Here is a 23,701-nt window from a genome sequence, read left to right as displayed (position 1 = left end):
TTACGTTCCAATACTGTTCCTTCCGTTAACTATGATCATGAATTTGTACAAAGATAGTAATCGATTACTTCTTAATCGATATTTGCACAGTTGATTGTTTCACAAACAAGTCAGTCTATAAAATGATTCTAGTGCGCTAGAAGGCTGAAACAGTGTAATCAACCCATTAAGCACTTACGCAAATTTCCTAAGTTCTGAGAAAATTAATTTTAGATGTATCACTTTACTTATCTTTGAGTTAACTCGCTATGTAAAACTACCGTAGTAAGGCTTATATTCATTAATCATGGTACTTTGTTCTTTTCGTTGATAAACAGAATTGGCAATGTGCTCATTTGAGCGGAACGTCAGTGTCTGAGGACATTTTGTTGCACTGGTTATGGACACGGACGCAAATATTCAAGGTAAGCATGGTTCACGGCACCGGGAATGTTTCTGACATAAGAAACCCATGGTCTTTTTCGGCCCTGTCCACACTACGCAGAAATTTGAAAACGCAGCTTTATTTCTACGGTTAGGCTACATATACTGTCCACACTAATCCGTCACGAAAACGGAGCCTTTCGAAAACGCCCTTCAAACTGGAGGAATTAAAAGCGTCGTCTTTTGCTTTTTAGTGCGGACGGAATATATTTTGCGCGAAGCTCTTAGAAAACGACGGAGTTACGATAATCCTGTGATTTCCCTGCCCAAGTCCCCCTCAAACACAAATCCAACATGGCGGGTTCTGGCGTAGTGAGGACGGAAAATATTTGATGTGTTTTCAGGGTAAAAACACCGTCTTCATATTGTTCCTTCGGTGTAATGTGCCGGACGAGGCCTTAGTGTAACGACTATCTGGACAACATAGTTCTCATGCAATATTTATTTCCTGTTCAGTGTTCATTTCTTAGCGGGCTGGAGTAGCTCAGTTAATCCTTCAGTTTCTTTGAAAATCGATGTGATCACTCTAGTAACGAATCAGTTCATGGAACGTAAATTGTACAAATGAAAACTCTCGGTGTCAGTGTTAAAGCACCTAGACCAGCTAAGATTATTTTGACAATGCCGACTTAACTATAAAATACTGAAGGCAAACTTTCTCCGAAGTACACTAACATTTTCACGCTGATATAATTGTCAGTACATTGAACGATTTGTTTTCTACATTTTCACTCTCCTACAGAAAAGCCTCGCTGTTACTGTCACGAACTCGTTCAAACTTTCCGCCATATTTAATCTCGGGTTTGGCTACAAGTCATAACAGTATATCGACATATTTATGAAGAATGATTTGATTTCGTTGGCCGGAGCAAACCATCCATAAAGACTTCAGTTCAGATTTCCTTGGGACTAAGTGGTTTTTAATTTTCCTTCACTGTAAACTTTATATCTTTTTCTCTTTCCGAGTAAACAAGCCATTAACAGATTGAGAGGTACCGTTAACTAAGACAAGATCGCAGTGTCCATATTCTCATAACCTATCTCCTTAAATAAGGTATTGATGCTGTTAGATGAAACTTCAACTTGATCACTGTTGCTTAGTAATGTTGCTTCTTACACGGAGTGAACATCAACGAAATAATTGTTCTAATCGCTAACTGACGGGCACCAAGATCTACCTGAGATGTTTGAATTTGGTGCAAACAGGATTTATAATAAATAATGTATACCATTGTAAACAACCAATCAACAGCTAGGATTCGCGAAAGCTTGTCGTTTAAAACCAAGCCCAAAGGGCAACAAATATTTATCCAAAGTATAACTTGATTGGTAAAACGGAAACGATTCGGCTATCGGACCGACTGATGTTGGGAATAGCTTGCTGTGGAAAGCAGAGGAGCGAAGAATGAACGAATATTTTTCAAGCAATGTCGCAAACACGGAGAAGCCGAAGTAAGTCAAGATATGTTTACGCACACAAAACATTGTAATCGTTCCGAGCGTTCTTAGGTTCCATTGTGATTAAACCTAATTTCTGTAAAGATTTTAAATCAATGATGAAACTGAGTGATTTAATCCGAATTTCTTGCTTCTCCCCTGAACGTTTTAATAAGAAATAATCTGCCAGCTTTCCTATATAGCTAGCTGTGTTTTAAAAAGTGATTAGCATTTTTTAAATGTGGTTTATATTTTTTGCTTCAACAATTTCCGCTGCGCTGATAAATGGCACCAAATTTAAGATCGATCCAGTTACAATCTATTCTTTCAGACATCGCTTCCTCAGTACATTCTGGAAATCTAAACCGGTCTTACGATATCGATCTGCTAAGATTAATACCCGTTATAATAACGAGTAACTCTAACGAATAGCCCGCCATGTTATGAAAATGCAACATGTGTGAAATGTTTGCTCAATATTCCAGGGCAGTCTTATGGCCAGAGAAGACCGTCGCTTGCAGTCGTTCTCAAAAGGATTCTTGAGGGATATCCCGACGGCGGACAGATACTTAAGGTAAGACATTTTAAGTGTACTCGAAAGAAGAGCAATACTATCTTGAAAGTTTCGTCGGCCATAAGTCATGAAATAATTTTTATGGTAATTATTTGCAACTTATCATAAGAGCCAAAGCCAGGTGAGCAGAGATGCAAACAATCAAATATCCGTTCAAAATAAAAATTTCAGTTTCAGAACAAACAAGAGGATTTTTTCAACAGTACAGATCATGTTTGGCACAAAGTAAAGTTATCTAGCATTGATTTCTTTGTACGTGACAGCTATATAATAATCATAACAACGACAGCTATGCCATTTAAATTTAGAAAACTCCAGAAGTAATTATAAATAAACCAAAAAGCAACCAGGACGAAGAAGATTCGATTCGATTACAAATAACAAACTTAAAAATTTTAGGCTAACATGTTCAAGATGGGCTAACTTCAAGGTCGATGAAATTGCAAAACTGCTCATTGTCTCAACTTTTGTAAAAACTTTATAAATAAATGCCAGTTCTGCATAGTTACGTGTTTATAATATTTTCCTTCTTTTGCTAGCTTTAGTTTCCTTCCACATTAAACATGCTTTTATTGTCTTTAGGTTTTCCTTTTAAATTAATGATTAATCTTATTTATTTTACATACATCTTCAGTTTTGAGTAAGTATATTCAATTATGATACTGGCTATGTGAGCGCTATGTGTGTTTGGTGTAGGTGTTTTGTGTTGTTAGCACAATGCTACATTGCCTTTAAATTAAGTCAACCGACCTTTATTTCTGTTTCTCTATCGATATCTATGGAGCGGTTTTCAATATTGACAGAAACCGCTCTGTAAAATCTGAATTGACTTCCTGGCCCCACTAGCCCCTATGGTTTATTCCAGGCAGTCAGCTCTCTATTTCATTCTCTATAAAATGTGCGGAGTTTTTTTACAATGAGTACAAATAAAGGTTGTTGTTGTTGTTTTTGTTGTTGTTGTTGTTGTTCTTGTTCTTGTTCTTGTTGTTGCATAAACTCCATTTCAATATGATCCAGTCGTTAACCTCCTGTACACTTTATATCATACCAGTAATATTTTGCTGCTTTTCATTATCCCAAACACTGTTTTAATGGCTTGCATTGCCTCGCAGGAATTGATTCAAAATGCTGACGATGCTGGTGCAACGGAAGTGAAATTCTTGTTCGATTCACGTGACAATGCCTTCGGCACCTCTTCTCTTGTCAACGTTGGTTTGTCCAAGTTCCAAGGACCAGCCCTGTATGTTTATAACAATGGTCTCTTTAAAGCGCAGGACTGGGTTGGAATTGAGAGCATCATGCAGGGATCCAAGAAAAAGGACCCAGTGGCGGCAGGGCGCTTTGGGGTTGGATTCAACTCGGTTTATCACGTGACAGGTACGATTTATAATGACTTAAATCATACGAAACCCATCACTGATATTAGGGAACTTAAGCAAACCACGACGACGATGGCAACGAGAACGTCACCTAACAACCTAACAAAAGGTTTAACATTGTGGGTCTCGGGGAAACAAAACTCACTGTTTCCCTTGGGAAAACTTGAACTTATTTTTCATTAGCTATGATTTGAGAAACACCAAGCTATGTTTATCTTGACTAATGCAATTGTTGTCTGTTTTACATAAGTCTGTCGCATTCCCTACCTTTTTTCTAATACAACTTTTTATTTCTTCACATAATGTTTTCACCCTTAGATCTGCCTAGCGTCATCAGTGACCACCATATCGCCTTCCTTGACCCGCAAGAGACCTATTTTGGAACAGGAGAAACTGGTAGACGGTACGATATTCGCGAACCTCTGATGCATCAATACAGGGATCAGTTTTCACCTTACGAAAATGTCCTTGGTTGCGACATCTCTTCTGGATATTTTAACGGGACGTTGTTTCGTCTTCCTTTACGAAAATGGCCATCTAAAATATCGATTAAGCCGTACACAGCGGCCAAGGTCAATGGCCTCTTTGAGTCCTTCATGGAGGAAGCGCCGGTAATTTTACTTTTTCTGAAGAGTGTGGAGACCATAAGTATCTACGAGACCAGCTGGACTGAGAAGGAAAGGAAGATCTTCACCGTGCAAATCAAAGACGAGCTAAGAGAGACGGTAAGGGAAGTGAAAAGAAAGTTTATTGAAGCTGCTACAGGTTTCCTTGCCAAGCCTATTGAAATGAGTTATGAGACGACGGTGGAAATCAACAGACCAGACAAGTACGAGCGACAATTCAAATTCATGGTCTTGAATCGGGTTGGGCATGAAAGTATGAGATTGGGAGAGCTTTCTTCATCTCTTGGGCTGATTCCATGGGCAGGAGTTGCAGTATCACTGCACCCAACTGGTGAGAATACCAGGATAGGAACTGGACGGGTGTTCTGCTACCTTCCTCTCCCTGTCGATTCAGAGTGCAAAACAGGTCTGCCAGTGCATATTCATGGAGCCTTTGGACTTACGGATAATCGAAGAAACCTCAAGTGGCCCGGTCCAGAAAGCCAAAGCGACGACGCAGCGGAATGGAATGTTTTTCTCACACGGAATGTAGTCAGCAAAGCCTATGCAAGCCTTATTGTGGCGCTCACCCAATCACAGTGCCCAAGTGAGGAATTGCGTCCGATAGTTCACAGCATTTGGCCAGACCTGGATCGCGTCCAAGGTCATTGGAAAGTTGTCTTAAGGCCTTTCTTCACAGCCCTGGTTGATAAAGCGGCGTTTTGGACCCAATCTCTTGGCGGACGATGGATTACCCTAGAAGAGGGCGTTTTGGACCGTCTGGAATGTTCCCCAAACAAAGTACGCGACGAAGTTCGTGAAGTAGTTATTGAGACACTCCTCCAAGCTGACGAACCAGTGATATCACTTCCTTCACAAGCTCTGAAAGCTGTTGACGAATACGTGGAACATCGAGTAAGGAGACCTCAAGAAATCACGCCATCTTATGTGCGCGCTGTTTTAAAAGGGGATCGGCCTACTGAATTGAGCTCGCCAAATAGTAACGGGTTTAGTGGGAACGTAACGACACCTAGAAGTTCACCTGGAGACCTGCACCCTAGTACAAAACTGGACATTTACGAGCTCAAAGGTATGGACAGAGACGATCGGGTGCCAAGTAATCAAGGCAGGGTAAACTTTGAACGTCTGAGTAGGAAGGAGAAACTGTGCCTCTTAGAATTCATTCTCATGGATCGTAACTTCGCGGAACTTTCTGGCCTTCCTCTTCTCCCTCTTGCTGATGAAACCTTCCAAGAGTTTCGAAGTGACGTGCATGGATACGACCCAAAGAGCAGTATATTGATTGCATCTCGCAGTCATCCAAGAAGTCTTATTCCAGGAAGTGATCATAGATTCTTAGATGACAGAACAGAAGGAAGCGTGCTAGAAACCTTGCGTTCTGTCGCAGGGAAAATTGAAAGAAGACTTTCAGGACCCACCCAGCTTGTGAAACTAACACCGTCTCTTGTCCCAAAGTTAGTTCACGAAAGTATGCCTGAAATTTGGAAAAGCAGTTCTGTTGTGGTACCTTGGAATCCTAAAGATGAATCTTTGCCTGGTGATGTGTGGCTGCGGGGATTATGGTCATGGCTTAAAACAGAATTTCCAAAAGATCTCACTGCATTTGAAACCATCCCTCTTCTTCCACTTGCAGAGGGAAGGATGGAGAAGCGTTACCTTATAAAGCTTAAGAAAGATCACTGTGTGATTCAAAGCTCGTCGTATTTTGGGTCTTTACCAAGGATCGTGGCAACTGCACTTCAAAAGGCAGGCTGTATTGTTCTTCCCCACTTGCCTCCATTCTGTGATCATGCAGCGTTAAAGAATTACATCGAACCACCAACCCCTTCTGGAGTTATAAAAGTATTAGCAACGGTCATGAATGAGCCAGGGAATGACAATCTCAATAACTGTTCCGCAGAAGAGAAGGTAGCCATTAGAGCATTCTTGTCGAGCTTAAGAAATCCTTCTGATGACGAAGTAGTGGCGTTGATGACGTTGCCAATCTTTCAAGCTTTGGACGGCACAACTTTTACATCAGTGCAGCCAGGTGGACCCCTGTCGGGTACGAAACTCGACGTTGCCCCTCCACGATTGCATTTGCCATCGAGTACGAAGATCCAGTGCTCGCACCAGATACTCTCCGCTAGTGACGATGACTCATACCAGCTGTTGCGGCGACTTCCACTGCGAATCCTGAACACTTCAGACCTCTTGATCGACAAAATATTTCCTTACATCGAAGACGGAGGATTTTACACTCGAGAACAAGTTTCAGACTTGATGTTCTGGGTAATCCAAAGACTTCCTGCCCTATCAAGCGACAACAAAGCCTTCCCGGAACATTTGAAGAACGTTCGGTTTGTTCCAGTTGCAAACGGGAGTTTAAAACCGCCGTGCGAATTGTACGATCCCGAAGATGAAGTCATCCAGAAGCTTTTTGAAGGTGAACCCGACGTGTTTCCCGCTCAAGAGTTTGCCAAAGCTCACGCACTAAGCTTGCTTCGAGTCTTCTTGGGTCTTAGGCGAAGTCGTTCCTTAGAAGCCAAAGACATCCTTCTAATAGCAAAGCAGATCACACAAGCTCCCGAACAGTCAGCTCTAAGAAGGGCCGAGGCATTGTTACAGTTCTTAAATGACAACTCATACCTTGTTGAATACGAGGTACTGTTAGAAGAAAGCTCCGGATCAGCGAAGAAAGTTTCCCTTGGAAGCATATTATCAAGCTTACCCTGGCTTCCTGCGTCCAAAGAGCCACTTAGCAAGTATCCGACATCTATGCCTTGGTTTGGTGTGGCAAGAAGGCTGTACTCTCCAAAGGATATGAGAGATGCGGACATGGTGAACATTGTTGGCTCAGCCATGCCGGTGCTTAGAGGAAGTCTCGATGAGAAACTCAAGAAAGCCTTCGGATGGTCATTTCCGCCACCAATTTCCTACGTCCTAGCGCAGCTGAAAGGTGCTATTACTACTTGGCAACAGCAAGTGCACAAATCTTCTGAAATTGAATTGCTCAAGTTCCAAGCGATGCTCAAGGATGTCTACAGCCACCTCTCCAGCGAAATTGTCATAGCTGAAGCCGTATTAGTTCTAAAGGAACATTCGTTTTTGCCTTGGGTATGGCATGGTTCTGGTTTCGCCAAGCCCGGCTGCATTGCGTTAAAAAGCGAGTGTCTTCTGGATCTACGACCCTACATCTTCGTACTATCTGACGATTTCCAGAGCTACTCCGCCTTCTTTGAGCGCTGCGGTGTTCAAGAGACGTTCAATGAGTCATCAGCCTTAGACGTCTTGTACATGATTCGAGACTGGCACTCGGAAGAGAGACGAAGTATTGAGGAGGTAAAGCGCGATCTTCGACTGACTCGCGATGTTCTGGACTTCCTGACACAAGATGATACACCTCTTCCCTCGGACATTCGTAAAAGAGTTTTAATTCCCATCCAAACGGAGGACGACAGGCTTATTCTTCAACCATGTACTGATGTCAGCTTTTGCGATGCCGAGTGGCTGAGACAAGGCAACAGCGATCCCAATATAAGTGACGTTGCTTTTCTTGTACACAAAACCATTTCCACTGGTACTGCACAGCTTTTAGGGACACCTCCTTTAAGCAGGAAGTTAGCAGTTACTGAGACCCTCGGCTTTCAGCAGACTGGACCATTCGAGCCAGTAACCACTAGACTGAAAAATATTATTAAAGACCACACTGATGACATGGCGACCTTCAAAGAACTAATCCAGAATGCAGACGATGCGGGAGCAACGGAAGTTAAGTTTCTACTTGATTGGAGGAAAAACAAGGCCGAGAAGCTCTTGTCTCCTGGATTATCCGAGACACAAGGACCAGCGCTGTGGGTATACAACGACGCTCTTTTTACAGACAGAGACTTTGAGAACATCAACAAGCTTGCTGGGGCAACCAAAATAGGAAATCAAGACAAGCTAGGCCGCTTTGGAATAGGATTTTGTACAGTCTACAATATCACTGACCTTCCAAGCTTTATCAGTCGTGAATTCATTGCCTTTTTTGATCCACACACAAGTCATTTAGGAGACCTTATCAAGGACAAGTTTCGTCCCGGTATCCGTCTGAATCTCAAAAGCAACGCAGTGGCACTCGGCGCTTTTCCAGATCAGTTTAAACCTTACCAAGGAGTATTCGGATGCACATTTGAGAAGAAGGGAGAACCATTCTTCTATGACGGAACACTTTTCAGGCTGCCATTAAGGACGATGAGACAGGCCAGTGAAAGCGAAATTTGTAACAAGTACTACAACGAGCAGCAGTTTACTAAATTGATCTCGGGCCTTCAGGAAAATGCGTCCAAGATGTTGCTCTTCCTACAGAATGTCTGTAAGATAAGTTTCTTCCAGATATCTTCCGATCAAGATCCTTCACTTCCGAATGCAGTGTTTGAGGTGGAAAAGGAAACATTGGAGACGTTCTCGTCGACTAGAAATCCAGACAACAGTATACCATCGGAGGAAAACAATAACCATGTTTCACTTGAAGCTGATCTTAATGGAAGCTGGGTCTTTGAACAGCAATCGCATGAATACCGTACCAGTTCATCAAGAATAGTGTCAATTAAGTCTCAAGTCTACCCTAGCGGTTCGTGGGTGGCTTCACGAAATCAACTAGCGAAAGAGGTTTGGTTCATAAGTTCATGTTATGGCAATAGGAAATCACTGGAAATGGCAAAGAGTGAAGATGGGAAGCTCAACGGTTTACTACCGAAAGCTGAGGTTGCTGCTCTGTTAGGCAACGACAACAATAAGCGGTGGAGACCAGAGACAATAGTGGGTGAAGCATTTCTTGGCCTACCCCTGGGCGTGGAAACAGGTTTTCCAGTTCATGTGAACGGATGCTTCGCTGTGACAACCAATCGCCGCAATCTCTGGGAAGATACCAGTGGTGGTCATTCTTTACAAAAGCCGATTGAAGTTCTTTGGAACCAATACCTCTTAGAAGACGCTGCTTCCAAGGCTTACGTTCAACTTCTAGAAGGAATTGTTAGTCTCCATCGACAAGGAAATGTGGTGGAATTTCCATTTGACACTCTTTGGCCAGATACACAAAAAGCGCCATCCAAGACTTGGTCAAAGTTTGCTGACAGTGTTTATCAGAGCATAGCCAGTAGTCCAGCCCCAATTTTAAAGAGTCAGTCCCAGTGGGTATCTGTGGAGGATGGCGTCTTTTTGGACGACAATGTGACCAGGCTTCCTGAAAGCTACCCTATAATGTGTAAGTGTGGCTACAACGTGGTTCAGCTTCCAAGATTTATTTCCAACGCATTTCACCAAGGTCTCCAACAAGCGGTTGTTGACCAGACAGTTACTCTTGACAAGTTTGTTTGTGACGTCTTTTTTCCAAATATTGCCAAACTGCCAAACAACCTGAGAGATCCAATCACATGCCACGTACTGGATGAATATTTGCGGGGTTCTCACAAGTACGCGAAGCCTTTGCGAGAATCGCAATGTATTCCGACTTCATCAGAGGGTTATCAACTTTCTCGGCCTGGAGACCTAATTGATCCTACTGGAGCTGCCAGCAGCCTATTTCTTGAGGAAGAGAATATCTTTCCAACTGGAGCCAGTTTCCTCAGACCAGAACGACTCGTCGCATTGAAAAAGCTGGGAATGGTAGACAGTTTGTTGACATGGAAATGGATTTGTGAAAGAGCTGTGTTCATTGCCGCGTTGGCCACCCATGACAAAGACAAAGCCCTGCAGATATCAAGGAACCTACTTAAATATTTGAACGACAACATGTGTAAGTTATCTCCACCAAGCCCAACACAACGCAAACAACTTTCAGAGATTTATTTTCTTCCTGTTATGGCTAGACCTACTGAGTACTGCCTGCCATGGAAGGGTTCAGAGGAAGGTGTACAGAAACTACTATCTGCAGCAGAGTTTGTCCGCGACGACTCTATCTTTTTGTTAGGATCGGTACACCCAGTCTTGGACGAGTCCCCAGAGACAGGCTGTGACCGTGTGGGCAAAGATGTTGCTAAGCTATTAGGATTCACAAGTCATCGCGCAACCGTGAACGACGTCCTTTTGCAACTGTATTATGCTGTACAAGGCCTGGTTACGCATGACCCCGCCAACAGAGAATGTATAAGAAAGATTTGCCTGGCCGTTTATCAATTTCTCCAAGAGCGAATCAACACAGCAGACAAACAAGTGATTCAAGACCTTTTAAGCGGAAAGCCATGGATATTTGTCGAGAGCAAGTTCGTGACACCAAATCAAGTAGCCTTTTCATGGAATAACAATGGAGCTCCTTTTCTTTACTGCCTTCCAGAAGATTTCACTTTGAAATTCAAGGATCTCTTTAAAGCACTTGGGGTCCAGGAATCCTTTTCTGGAGAGGATATGGTCGATGCTCTTTTCGTCCTCGAGGAGAGAAAACAAGGTCAGCCCCTTACATCACAAGAGTTTAAGACTGTGAAAGCCTTCCTGGAGGAGATCGCAATGATGAATACTGGTGCCCTGAGTTCCTATTCGGGTCAACTTCCCTTGCCAAATGCAGATTTAGTCCTAACACCTGTGGGGGAGCTTGCCATCAACGACGCTCCTTGGATGCCCCAGCAAGACCAAAAAAGATGTGTTCACAGCGACATCTCCGGGATATTAGCCCACAGATTAGGAGCCCATACTATTCGAGAACAAAAGTTGGATAGATATTCCCACTGCATCGGAAGACCATTTGGTCAGAGTGAACGCCTTACGGATCGACTGAAAAAGGTACTGGAGTCATATCCATGTGACGTGGGAATCCTTAAAGAGATTATCCAAAACGCAGATGACGCTGGGGCCACAGAGGTACATTTTGTACATGACCCGCGCCAACATGGTACCACCCGTGTGCTGTCGGAACGATGGAAAGAACTCCAAGGGCCTGCACTATGTATTTACAATGATTGTGCGTTCACTGAACAGGACATTGAGGGCATACAGAGGCTTGGCATCGGAAGCAAGACTGACAGCCCCGAAAAGACCGGAAAATATGGAATCGGGTTTAACGCGGTGTACCATATTACTGATTGCCCAAGCTTTGTTACAAACGGCGAAACACTGTGTGTTCTCGATCCTCACGCCCGATACGCACCTGACGCAACAATGGAGTTCCCAGGACGTCGATTTGATCCGCTTGATGAAGAGTTCTGGAACAATTTTGCTGATGTTCGACCCTGCTACCTAGAAGAGTTTTTTGAACTGCAAAACTCTACCATGTTCCGTCTTCCTATAAGAACGGATTTGACTGCTAAAGAGTCCCAAATCTCCTCCAAGGCTTTCACTTCTTCGAGCATTGATCAACTGCTCACTATTTTTGAAGGTGAGATCCGCGATATCCTCCTCTTCCTCAGTAGTGTCACTAAAATAAGCATCTCCAGAATAGAAAATGGCAGATTAGTAAGACGATACGAAGCAGCCGCAAAAATTTCAACCACAGATGTACCGAAGATCCATGCCCTTGACGCAGAAGTCATGCGATGCAGGAATCTGAAAACCAATAGCATTCCATGGTTTGGAATTACGTACACCAATACCATTCAAGATACCCTTGGAAGAAGAGAGGAATGGCTTATTCATCAGTGCCTTGGTTCTCGTTTGCATGGCGAAAAACCAGTAATTCCAGAAGGAAACAAGTACGGTCTGCTTCCCCGAGCAGCGGTGGCAGCCCGTGTGGCCACAAATGATATGCCATCACGACGAAGACGTTCCTTAAGTGAGCACAAAACCAACCAAGCCAGCAAGACTCATCGCGCGTTTTGCTTCCTCCCGTTACCGGTTGAAACAGGTCTCCCTGTTCAAGTTAATGGGCAATTTATACTTGATAATTCTAGACGGAATCTTTGGAAAGATGAAGGCGGTCAGGGTCAGAGAACTCAGTGGAACAACTTCATCAAGAACCACGTTTTAGCACCAGCCTATGTGGAGTTGATTGTCAGTGCAAGGGCCTACATACCTGGAATTTCACAGGGAGATCCATGGTACTTCAATCATATCACTGATTCCACGAGTGGCTTGAACTGGTACCAAAGCATCTTTCCTGAACCAGACAGCATTCACACTGAATGGAAGGGTATTGCCACAACCGTGTACAGACTGCTAGCGAGCTCTAACCAACCTGTACTTCCCATTATCAGAGAGGAACCACCGCTCATTGATGTTGCGTCTCCCAATCGTAGCTTTAGTAAGTATGGCACAAAACCACTCTGTCCATGCTTGTGGGTTCCACCCTGTAGCGACAAAGACGAACAACAAGCATTTTTCAGCCTCCTTTCCAACCCAGACCTGGAAAAACTGCTATTGAAGGTTGGCGTTCCAATCGTTAAGGCTTCGCCGAAAATCTACTCAAATTTTAAAGAAGCAACCGCAACTGTAAAAACCGTGAGTCCCGACATCGTTTTGGCGTTCCTTGCAAAAGCTACGCGTTACATTGATGTGCTTCCCTGTTCAATTGATAATACCACCTTTAAACATGCCAGTTGTCTCAAACTACTGATGGAATACTGCATGAAGGATGAATACTTCCTACAACGTTTAAATGGGTTGCCTCTCCTTCTTACCGACGACGAAGTACTAAGAAAATTTGATTCCAATAATCCAGTTTTCCTCACACCACATTCAAGTCTAGTGTCTTCACAGAAAGACCTCTTTGTCCATAGAGAATTCACTCCACTGTTTTCCAAGTTTCCAAGAAATGACATTTGGAAATCCACAATCTTCAAACGTTTTGACACGAAATCGATTGCGCCATATCTGATCCAAATCCTTCCATCAAGGTGGTTTGCGGCCGACAAGCAAGTTCCATGGGAACCAAGCGAAAATAGTGTACCATCTGTTGAGTGGTTGACAACGTTGTGGGAAATGATTATCACAACATACCAAGAGCGACAGTCAAGCTTTGAAGACCGAGAAGACGCAACCGAAACTCTTCGTCCACTCGAGGACTGGCCCATTATCCCTACCTCTAATGGCACCCTTGCGCCAGTGTCCCTCGGTAAAACCGTGTTGGATTTGAGTACCCGCATTTACGATGAAGACAGGATGGTAAGAATTCTGTGCAAGCTTGGAAGTGCTCAACTGGATTTTACAGTTCTTTCACGAATAAACAAAGATGATGCATCACTGATCGTATCACCCCACCTCGCAAAGCCATACTCAAGACAAGATGTGGTCAGTATTTTACATTACTTGTCCAAAGGTGATGTATTTAAATGCGAACTTGCACAAGCAGAAATCGTGACTCTCCTAAGATTCCTGCAAGAGGACGTAACCACCGTGTATAGCAACCAATCCCTTTTGAAAAAGCTTCCGCTGTACAACACGTTGAATGGTAGACTTGTCAGTCTTGATTCGTATGCCTTTTCATATGTTGTTGACTTGCCACAGTGCGTCTCACTGGAAGAGATTGAAGGACGTGTAGAGAAAGAAAGCTGTGTGCTCTTGGAAGCTATTCAAGAAATTGAACCTCTGTACAAGGCATTGGACATCAGCCACCTTACGCAAGTAGATGTCTTTGTGAAGTATATCCTGCCAAATCTTGACGCAATCTCAGCGTCAGGTGTTCAAGAAGTGTTGATGTACATCAGGGACACACTCCTTGTCACCTTGAAGAGTTCAAGTGAGAGGACCACGTTACTCGATGCTCTTCGAGAAGCCTGTATTTTTCACGATGGCAGTAACCGACTTGTTCCTGCGAGCCAATTTTACGATCCTGAGAATCCTGTATTCAAAGAAATGGTCCCTCTGAGTAATTTCCCACCAGGAGAGTACCGACTGTCAAACTGGCTTCCGTTGCTTCGGCAGATTGGATTGAAGCACAATGTTACACAACAGGAATTCCTTCAGTTTGCCGAATCGTTGGCCTCTGAAGCAAAAGCCAGGTACAGGGATCCCCAAATAAGGGAGAAGTCAAAAACACTCGTGACATGTCTGTTTCAACAAGATGATTTGCATGATGCCAGCTTTCTACATGTTGTTTCCAGCATCAAATTTGTGGCAGCTGAGATTGCCTCAGACGCACTGAAAGCCCTACAACCACAACTTGCTTGCCTTAAAAAGGAAGACGTTCCACCTTTCACCGAGTTCCATGGCGCCTTACCCTGTGAACAGCAGAAACTTGCGTGGACTTGCGTTCCCCTTCTTCCAACTTGGGCTACTCCAAATACTGCCGAAAAACAAGTATTGGAAGACCTCGGAGTTTCCCTTCTGCCTCCGCTGGATAAAGTTATCAATCACGTTGCTGTTCTGACAAAATCACACAGTGGAAATGTTCATAAAGACACCCCAAAGGACCAAAGGGAGCTTCTTCATGACGTCATATACGAGGCATTCAGTTTCTTGAAAAGTGAATGCAATTGCCCAGGAACCTCACTGTCTGAAAGATGCAACAAGTCTTGTCTTGCTGTTGGCAATATTCTCATGAAAACGGCATGCATTCCTGTGGAAGAGGGCCGCGTGTTTGTGGAGGGGAATCAGCTAGCGTTTGAGACCACAACGGAACTGCCACCTTTCTTCTACAAGGTACCTCGGGAGTATGGTCATTTTGAGCACTTACTCAAGAGACTGGGAGCAAATGAAAAACCAACGCCATTACAGTTTGCCGATATCTTGGGAAGGTTGAAGGAGCTTTGCGAAGACAAGCACATGGAACCTAACGAGAAAAGAGTGGCCAGGGAGGCAACGCATGGATTTTTTACCACTCTGTCACAGCTAGTGAAAGAAAAAAGCGAAGAAGCAGCAACGAGATATCTGCTATTACTAAATGATCTGTACTTACCCAGCAAGGACGGTTTTCTTAAACCATCAAACGAACTAATTTTTCACGACTGTCCAAGCTTTGAACGGCGTGCAAGAGACTTTGCCGGCGATTTTGTCGATATAAGTCGGGAAGGAGAGTTAACTGCAGATCGGCTATCGTACCTTCTCGGTCTTCTACCATTGCGTCTCAGGGCCAAGACCATCCAGAATTTGCTGCGGGAGGAGATACATCCGAGCTGTAGAGATAAGCGGTGCATAGTAGACAACTCTCTTGGCGCAGATCCCTGCCCATTCGTTAACAGATATCGAAACATCTTGCTTTCTCCTAAGCTAGTGAATGGGATTCTTCGTGTTATCCGCCATCAGAGACAAACTCCCAATCTACCGCAGGAAGTCAAAGAACAAGTACAGGTCCTTTGTAGCTCCCTGAGTGTGACGTGCATGGCATCACTTGACACTCACTTGATACACCTGGAATCTGGCCGCCCGCTTCAGCACAGTAACGAAATGCAAGACTGTTTCTTAGAAGAGCAGAATGGGGAATGGGAGTTGTTTATTAGGCATGGCACTGACGAAAATCCCCTCCACATCCAACTATGCTTTCAGGTGAATCGTTTAATTCATAACCAAATCGAGAAGGAGATCTATCTTCAGGCAATGCTTGCATGCAGGGTCCCAGACGAGATACTTCCATCACTTGACAGATGTGGCGTAGCTCAAGATCTCATGGGAAGCGAGGCGCGGACGACGGAGCCTGTTCTTGGATCCGAGATTCCTGTTATGTATCATTATCTTCTCAGGCAAGATATCCAGTACTTCTTTCGACAAGGTGAAATCGTTGGCTACGAGAAAGAGCGAAGAACTGAAGATGGCAGAATTGATGACAGTGAACCTCTCTACGTCTACGCAAAAGTAGTTAGGAAAGTACCAAATCGTAAACGGTCCATGGAGACAAGCAGATTTAACTTCAAGGCTAAATATCGCATTGATATTGGAGAGCCTCGCCTTGTTGAAGTCAGTGTACTTGACCTGTACAAGTTCGATAGATCAAGTTCTGAAGTGCCCAATGCGGTACCTGAACTCTCGGACTCGCGTGAAGTGACATTATTCACTGGAGACCCCAAGGAATCAGAGCGTCGAGCGGCGAGCAGAAATGAACGCCTTGAGAGTGCAAAGAAAGAAATCAAAGAGACCCTATGGGAAGCTTGGAAGTTACCGGAAAATGAAAGAAGAAAGGTCATAAAACGTTTGTTTCTTCGATGGCATCCAGATAAGAATATCGGTTGTGATATTAGCCATGATGTCATGCAATTCCTGCTAAACGAAATAGAGAGAATGGAAAAGCTGTTTCCTAACTCCTGGAGAGATAATCTACGAGATGCCAAGGAAAAAGGAAAACAAGACGGAGCCAGGGGCTTCCATGATTTCTTCAGCCAGTGGAACCAGCGTGCTCGACAAGAAAGGCAAACGTACGACACGTTTAAGCAGCAAACACACCAGGGATCCCCGTATTCAAAGCGGTCGACCAACCCTCAGAGAAACGAAGCAAAGCGATGGATGAAACAAGCCAGAGAAGATCTAAATGCGGCTAAGCATTTACACGCTCAAGTACCCAAATTTCCTGCTTTAGTTTGCTTCTTATGCCAACAAGCAACCGAAAAAGTGTTCAAGAGTGCCCTGTACGCAGCCTGTGGCATTGCCGAGAGCCAACTAGAAACACATGATGTGTTGAACCTTGCCTATGAGATAACAGAGTTGAATGGGTCTCCTGAGGACGTTCCTCTCCTGGCCGCTAAACTCAAGAATTACTATGAGCAGACCAGGTACCCTCACTTCCATCGCAATGATGTGATCCCTTCCGATGCTTTCACCACCGACCAAGCACAAGAAGCACTGGACATTTCAGAGTCACTCGTGGAAAAAATAACACAATTCGTTAACGATAATTTTGCTCGAGTGTAATGTGGTAACCAAGACATAAGCATTTTTTTCTAAGGTGATAAGAATAAAATATAGTATGTCAAGCATGTGAAAAATAGGTTTAATATGGCTTTGAAGTACACGTCAAGAGATCAGGAAACTATCAGTTCATAGATCGAGAGTCGAAAATCGTCCTAATTTAAAGAAGTTTTAATATCCAAGCCCTGGTCTTCCGAATTTTCTTTGTTTGTTTGTTTTTTACAGAACAACAAAGAACAAATATGTTAGAATTGTTATAACCACATGATTTTTTATGTCTAAAGAACACTCGCTCATTTATTTCATCTTAGCATTAAGTTTATTTACACGTTAATTATAAGCACGCGATAAAATATTTGGAAAATGTTACAAACGCAGCTAAATGCTGCCATTATGCAGACAAAGAAAGTCAGTAGTATTTTTAATATGTATAGGAGTAGAAATTACCCGCGCAATAATTTAAAGCTTTTTAGCCATCATTGTGAAGCTGGTACCAATGGAAAAACAAACTACATAATAACATGTTTGTTTAGGAAGTTAAAGCAACCAAAAGAAAAATCATTTATAAGTCTTGTTAGACAAGACTTGTCTTCAGTACCTAGCAGTTTTAAAAAATCCAAAGGAGCCATAAGTGATCACAAGTGATGAACTACTTGGGGCTTTTGATCCTAAGGAAGGACTGGAACTCAAACACATTAACTGCAATGACTGAGGCTGCAAATAACAGAAGAAACACTTGCGTAGGAAGAGAAAAGTTCCGAAGCTAAATCAGCCTTATTTCTGATTTCAGCATCTAACTGGCAGACAAGGTACTATTTTCCTTCTGGTTGCCTTCGAGAAACCTCGCCGTATTTTCACTTTTACTAAAAAAAGTAAACGTTGTTTCTGAAAAAAAACAGCATAAAAAACGTGCTGATATACCTACATTATTTATAACTCAAAAAGGCATTATATTTTATTAGCTGCGAAGAGAAATAAAATAGTCTGACTGGGATGGAGTCGATAGTGAGAGAAGCATGCCCTCATTACAAAGCAACGGATAGCATGGGAGAAATCAAATGCTGAAAAACTTTTTTATCAATATTCTTATCTTGATTTAACTTGAGTAACAAATTAATCATCAGAGTGTGTGCAATGCTGGTAAAATATCTTAGGACATAAATATTTTTGGTAGGAAATTGAATAAAATAATTATTTAAATGATACTACTTTTTTCCGGTGTATGTATTTAATAATTAGATTATGAGCTCGAGATTTCTATCACATGATAGTTAACGAGGGCAGAGCCAAAGTCAACTATCACAAAAGAAATCGAGAGCAAATAATCTAATTGTTTTAGTATAAATCTACTAGTCGTTCAAAAATTTTATCTAAATCCTCTTCACAGACACTTCAAAGATGCAAAGAAGTAGCAGCCAGTTAGTTAACAACAACACTCTGCTAGGCTACTCACTATCTACAACGTAATAGATAGTGAGTAGCATAGCCAATCAGAGAATGGCATCCATGACAGAACGCTAGTATGTTTATAACAAGGAGTGTGGTCAAGAACAAGCCAGTTAACCCTTAAATTCTCAAGAGGGATTGACATACAAATTCCCCCTACAGGTCTCCACACATTTCTTACAGTGCTTAGTTGGACGATTGTGCAGGCATGGTGGCCTAAGGGTTAGTACACTCAACTCCAGATCAAGCGGCCAGGGTTTGAGCCCTAGCACTCTCAGAGTGCCTCTCTCTACCCAGGTGTACAAATGGGTACCAGCAAATTTAATGCTGGGGGTAACCCTGCGATGGTCTAGCATTCCATCCAGGGGGGAGTAGCCCCTAGTCACTTCATGTCACAGAAACCAGGATAAGCTCTGACCTGATGGGCCACTTGGTTCGTATGCAGACTTAGTTGGGAGGTTATTTTCTTTTTAGGAGTCATTGCCGCTGTTTACCAATTTGTGAATTGTGACTTCTGGATTTTAAGGGGCAGCAGACTCAGGAAAGTGTACTGTATTCCATGCCTACAAACATCTGCAGGTACAATGTATCTAATTTCACAAGAAATAATATGTGCAGTAAAAAAAATATTATTGCTGACATCCAGTAACAGCCTTGTCATGTCCTCTAGCACACAACTGACCAACAAAATTCAAATTCTGAGAATTTCCACAGGCTAATCAAAGAATGAAATTTTAATGTTCCCTATGAATGCTTATTCAAATCTTATGCATGTTTCTCATTTGTAAACAAAACAGTTTGCTGGAAAATAACTAGTCATTGACTAAAAAAAGAAAACTTTTGGATGATTTTAACCACAGGCAGCCCAAGTGTGAGTGACAGACTCCTAGTGCAAGGGCAGTCAGGGCAAAATTTATTATAGGACTTTGTAAAGGAACATTTATGATCAGTTTTAGGAGGTACAACTACTAGAAAGCTCTTGATAAAAATGCCCTATCTTAGTTCCACAGCGTATTGCTTGTTGTCTGTTACTTTTTTCTGCTGATGATCATCCTTGGGCTGTCTGTGTTCTAACATACAGAGTAATAGTATGTAACTATGTACAAGGCTCTAAAAATTTAAAGTACTTTACAACACTAAAAGGAGAAAACAGTATTAGGAACAGAGACTACAAGAGACACAATCAGAATATGCTACTACAGAGAAAAGACTCACTATAAAACCCTAGATTAGGCTGAAAAATTAATTTCTTTAACTATGAACCAATGCTTCAGATAAAGATAAAGAATACTAGGTTAAATTTGCCAGGAAAAGGACCACCTGTTATGCTACAGAATAACATAAAGGTACAGCAAACGTGAAAAGTCACATCATTCATCACTTTTACTATAACAAAATGAATCTCTTTATTTAGTTATTACAATGTGTATGTGAATGCCTTCATCTATTTTATTTGCAATACCTATCCGCTTTCATCTTTTCTCTCCTGTCCAACATTTCTTCATGAAGCTTTCCATCCATTCTCGCTTTCTTCAGTTTGCTTGTCTCTTGCTCACTTAAACGCAGGTTTCTGTCTTGAAAACTTTGGAATTTCTTGACAAAACTGATTTCATGATTTCGTAGATCCTTTTCATCCTCTGGTAGACTGCTGGTAGATACCTTGCTGCAATAAACCATGAAGTTAATATCTTAGTAAAACTGAAATTATCATTACTATCCCATACTGTATTTTGAACTGTAAGAAGAACAACCACTTAAAGACAAACACTGATGCATATTAAGTCTGCAACTTTAAAACAGAAGCCTGAAAAATTTCAGGTATGATATTGATACTGAAGCAGTGTTCTACCAACTGTGCTATCAAGCCAACCAGGAGCTGATTTACCCATAGAAAAGGTCAACCTGACTTTTTTTTTCAGTGGACTGGTAATAATTACTAAATGCTTTGAACCAGTGAATGCAACTTTCAACTAGCTAGCAAAAAAAAAAAATTAAAACTGCTTCATGCCAGCCAAAACTCTGAATTACCAAATAGCTGTATCACTCATAAGGTGGCAACCCACTGAATCACAAACAAGCAACTGTTTGATTAAAAAATTATACTTACTGCACTGAAATGCAAATCATTAATTTCATAGGTTTGTAGCCTGTTCCAGGCATTTGGTTAGTTGGGGAGCAGTATGAAGAATGGCCATCCATGTCATTGCTTGCCAACTAATCAGATACCACCAACAGGTTCTTTGATTCTTTTAATAATTAACGACTGTTTCCTGACAAACCACATTCTTACCATTCAGAGGGGGAAATTATTCCCAATTGTAGGTGCAGCTAATAGAAAACTTACACTCATAATAATTATATTCTCATTTTGAGAAGTAAATAATAACCATAGTCTTGCAGAGAGAGTAAAAATAAATACCTTGTTTCAACACTGCTACATTCTGTCATGTTGTGGTTTATATACTTTTCATTTGAATTGTAATTTTCCTTTCTTCCTGATTTTAATTATGAATCATAAGACAAGAGGAAGTGAAAAAAACAAACTTCCTTGAAAAACTTCAAACAAATACAATCAAACCACAACAGTTACTTCACAGTTACCAATATAAAAAATGGTTCCACTTACACTTTTGGAACAGTGGTCCGTATGTGGAATGTCTCCTTTTCGCTCACAATTTTTTTGGTTGCAGAGAGATGTCCATCTTCATTTACAGACAAAAAACAGCCATTATATGTTTCAAGAGCAACATTATCCTCTTCAAATACACACTCAAATTGCTCCTGAGGGCCAATAGCTTCAGATCGACCAGTGACATTTCCCATCATATTCACAGACATGTATTTTCCTATAGAACAAAAATTTATCAGCCATGGACTCACTAGAGTAAGTTTGTCAGCAAGTGCTCTGTGTAGTTTCAGACTCTCTTGACTGATTTCCATACATTTCTTTTAACTTTGGTTGTGAGAATTTTGTTTTTGGTACATGTAGTACATCTAGATAACAGATAATGCTCCAAATGACCAAAATTGGGTTGTCCAATGCACCCAAACAGGCATGATTTATTTTTGCTCACTACATTTATTTATCCATTCTGCAAGACAAAATTTGGTGTGTTACGAGGTATGATAGTTCGCAGCTCACGCTTATAGAAAGAGATATACGACTGAGTCATGTTCAAGTTCTTCAGGTAACATTTACAGGACTTTGTATCTTCTTTGGCTTACACATTTACTTGGGTTGCAACTAACAGATTGTGAGTGTCTCTTCAAACGCTTTCACTATTTACACAAGTTGTACGAATTGACAAAATGTTTGTGCCTGGCAATCCACAAATTATGTTAACAAGCTAAGTTCCTATTATGATTGGATAATTAGAAAAATTTTACAGATCATTACCAGATTGACTGCTACTTTTACAGTTTCCACAGATACTGTAAATCACAAGCCTACATTGACGAGTTACCCATTTCTGTATCTTGGACATGGATGATCTTTTCAACCACAAACCTACCCCCTGTAAATTTTGCCTGTGGGTTTCAATAAAACACTGAAACCTCCAGTCAGCTGACCCCCTACTGGTCCCCACAACTGACCCTGCTAGAAAGTCAACAGAATGTTCAAGGAAAATTAAGCTTATCTGAAATTTCCAAGATGGAGGACACAAGGCAGGTTTTTGACCTTTCTCTTGGAACTTTCAATGTGGCTAAATGTAATTTAGGCTAAGTTAAACGCGTAACAAGATTGCTGGCCAGCAGTCTCCCTCAGAGTGAGTTCAGGGTGGCCAGGGGATTTTTGCAGGGGCGCCTGGATTTTACACCTCAGCTTCGGATGTCAAATCATTCTCTGTGTTTTTCGCTGCTGGACAATGCTCATTAAGCTTTTCTCGCAGCCCACCCATCCCCCTTTGGCTTGAGGGTAGGTATGTGGTAAGTTTCCTGTGTTTCCACTATTTTTTCAGTGTGACAGTGCCTGGTGGTTGCAGCTCACAGGGTTGTCATGGATACCTCACATGCTCAGTTTAGTTTGCTCTTGGGCTCCATCAGCCTTTTAGGCACCATTCCCTAAGCTCATTGTTTGTTGATGAGTTTAACATGAATTAATGAATTGGTCCCATTCAGAGCCCTGGGCTTTTAAATTTTTTTCCTGTTGATTTTTTTATGGGGTTAGAAGGGGTTCAGCTGACAGGGGGCCATTGTTTTGTTGAAACCCCTGGCTTCTAGTTCAGGTGCATTCCATGACAGTGATCAGCATCTTATTTCCAGAGGAATAATAATAATAATAATAATAATAAATAAATATTTATATAGCGCCTATCCATGCCTGCTCTAGGCGCTGTACAATTCGCCAAAATGATCTGTACTAATCCTAATAATTAAAAATGTGCATTTAAGAAAGTAATAGAAAGTAAAAATCGCTAAGAATAATAAGTTTTCTTAAAAAGATGAGTTTTGAGTTTAGATTTAAAAGAACTTAGATTGTCACATGAGCGGATAGAAACAGGTAGACTGTTCCAGAGTTCAGGAGCGGAAACAGCAAAAGCTCGAGAACCAAAGCTCGAGAGGAAGGCGCTTGTGGTGGTTATGGCAGACCGAGGTTGGGCGATAAGTGATGATATGACATGTATTGTTACCTACCATAGCCTGACTTTAATGCAATCTTCTTGTCGGACAATGGAACAGCTGTAAAAACTTCAACAGGAGCCGGCGAGTTCTCGCCATCATCTCTAAGTTCACCAACACTAAACAGACCAGTGTTTAATGCCTCCACATAAGATTTCTTAGAAGTTTGTAAAGCGATGTTACCGGTAACTTCTTGGAAGTTCTCGACTTTTCTCCATCCTCCATGGCGAAGTGCATCGACGTCTGTTGGCTCTTCTAGTTCCCTCTCACGTTTCTTCTTCTTATGCTTCTTTTTCTGAGAGCTATCGCCTAATCCCTTCAGTTTTAGACGGCCAGCCTTTACTTGCTTGTAGCTATCCGCCATGTTGAAAAGAACGGAGTAGAGCCCGCGAAGTTACCAGCAGCAGTTAACAACGTAACACTTCTACTTGATGTGAGCAATCTCGTTTATACCCAGTTCAAACAAGAAACAA

General features: G+C 42.0%; 2 protein-coding genes across 3 annotated transcripts; one reads left to right on the top strand and one right to left on the bottom strand.

The window, feature by feature from the left end:
* Positions 1-321: 321 nt before the first annotated feature.
* LOC110042404 (sacsin-like) lies at positions 322-18,367 on the top strand. 2 transcript variants are annotated; one of them, XM_089292061.1, is made up of 4 exons: positions 322-404; positions 2,346-2,434; positions 3,547-3,811; positions 4,132-18,367. In XM_089292061.1, exons 1-4 carry the CDS (start codon positions 380-382, stop codon positions 17,163-17,165), a joined length of 13,413 nt encoding a protein of 4,470 aa, XP_089148187.1. In that variant the 5' UTR covers positions 322-379; the 3' UTR covers positions 17,166-18,367. The 2 variants fall into 2 exon arrangements, with proteins under 2 accessions (XP_089148187.1, XP_089148186.1); XM_089292060.1 differs by lacking the exon at positions 322-404 and adding an exon at positions 1,705-1,875.
* On the bottom strand, positions 17,431-23,592 carry LOC149110009 (protein FRG1-like). The gene is made up of 3 exons (XM_089292064.1): positions 23,244-23,592; positions 21,235-21,454; positions 17,431-20,271 (listed from the first exon to the last, which is right to left on the bottom strand). The coding sequence occupies exons 1-3, from the start codon at positions 23,590-23,592 to the stop codon at positions 20,058-20,060; spliced, it is 783 nt and encodes a 260-aa protein (XP_089148190.1). The 3' UTR covers positions 17,431-20,057.
* Positions 23,593-23,701: the final 109 nt, after the last annotated feature.

The sequence above is a fragment of the Orbicella faveolata genome, unplaced genomic scaffold (assembly GCF_042242905.1).
Source record: "Orbicella faveolata isolate gen_17 unplaced genomic scaffold, um_ofav_v1 contig_24, whole genome shotgun sequence".
Taxonomy (NCBI): Eukaryota; Metazoa; Cnidaria; class Anthozoa; order Scleractinia; family Merulinidae; genus Orbicella; species Orbicella faveolata.
Note: the sequence above shows the minus strand (reverse complement) of the source record. Positions and strands in the feature narration are given on the sequence as shown.

What these genes read in the sequence shown, in the direction of transcription:
- LOC110042404 (XM_089292061.1), top strand. Translation starts at nt 380, where the DNA reads ATGGACACGGACGCAAATATTCAAG. An exon ending in CACGGACGCAAATATTCAAG is followed by an intron (nt 405 to 2,345) that starts GTAAGCATGGTT and finishes TCAATATTCCAG; the next exon opens with GGCAGTCTTATGGCCAGAGA. An exon ending in CTCGGTTTATCACGTGACAG is followed by an intron (nt 3,812 to 4,131) that starts GTACGATTTATA and finishes TTTCACCCTTAG; the next exon opens with ATCTGCCTAGCGTCATCAGT.
- LOC149110009 (XM_089292064.1), bottom strand. Translation starts at nt 23,592, where the DNA reads ATGGCGGATAGCTACAAGCAAGTAAAGGCTGGCCGTCTAAAACTGAAG. An exon ending in TGCATTAAAGTCAGGCTATG is followed by an intron (nt 21,455 to 23,243) that starts GTAGGTAACAAT and finishes TTTGTTCTATAG; the next exon opens with GAAAATACATGTCTGTGAAT. An exon ending in CGGACCACTGTTCCAAAAGT is followed by an intron (nt 20,272 to 21,234) that starts GTAAGTGGAACC and finishes GGTTTATTGCAG; the next exon opens with CAAGGTATCTACCAGCAGTC.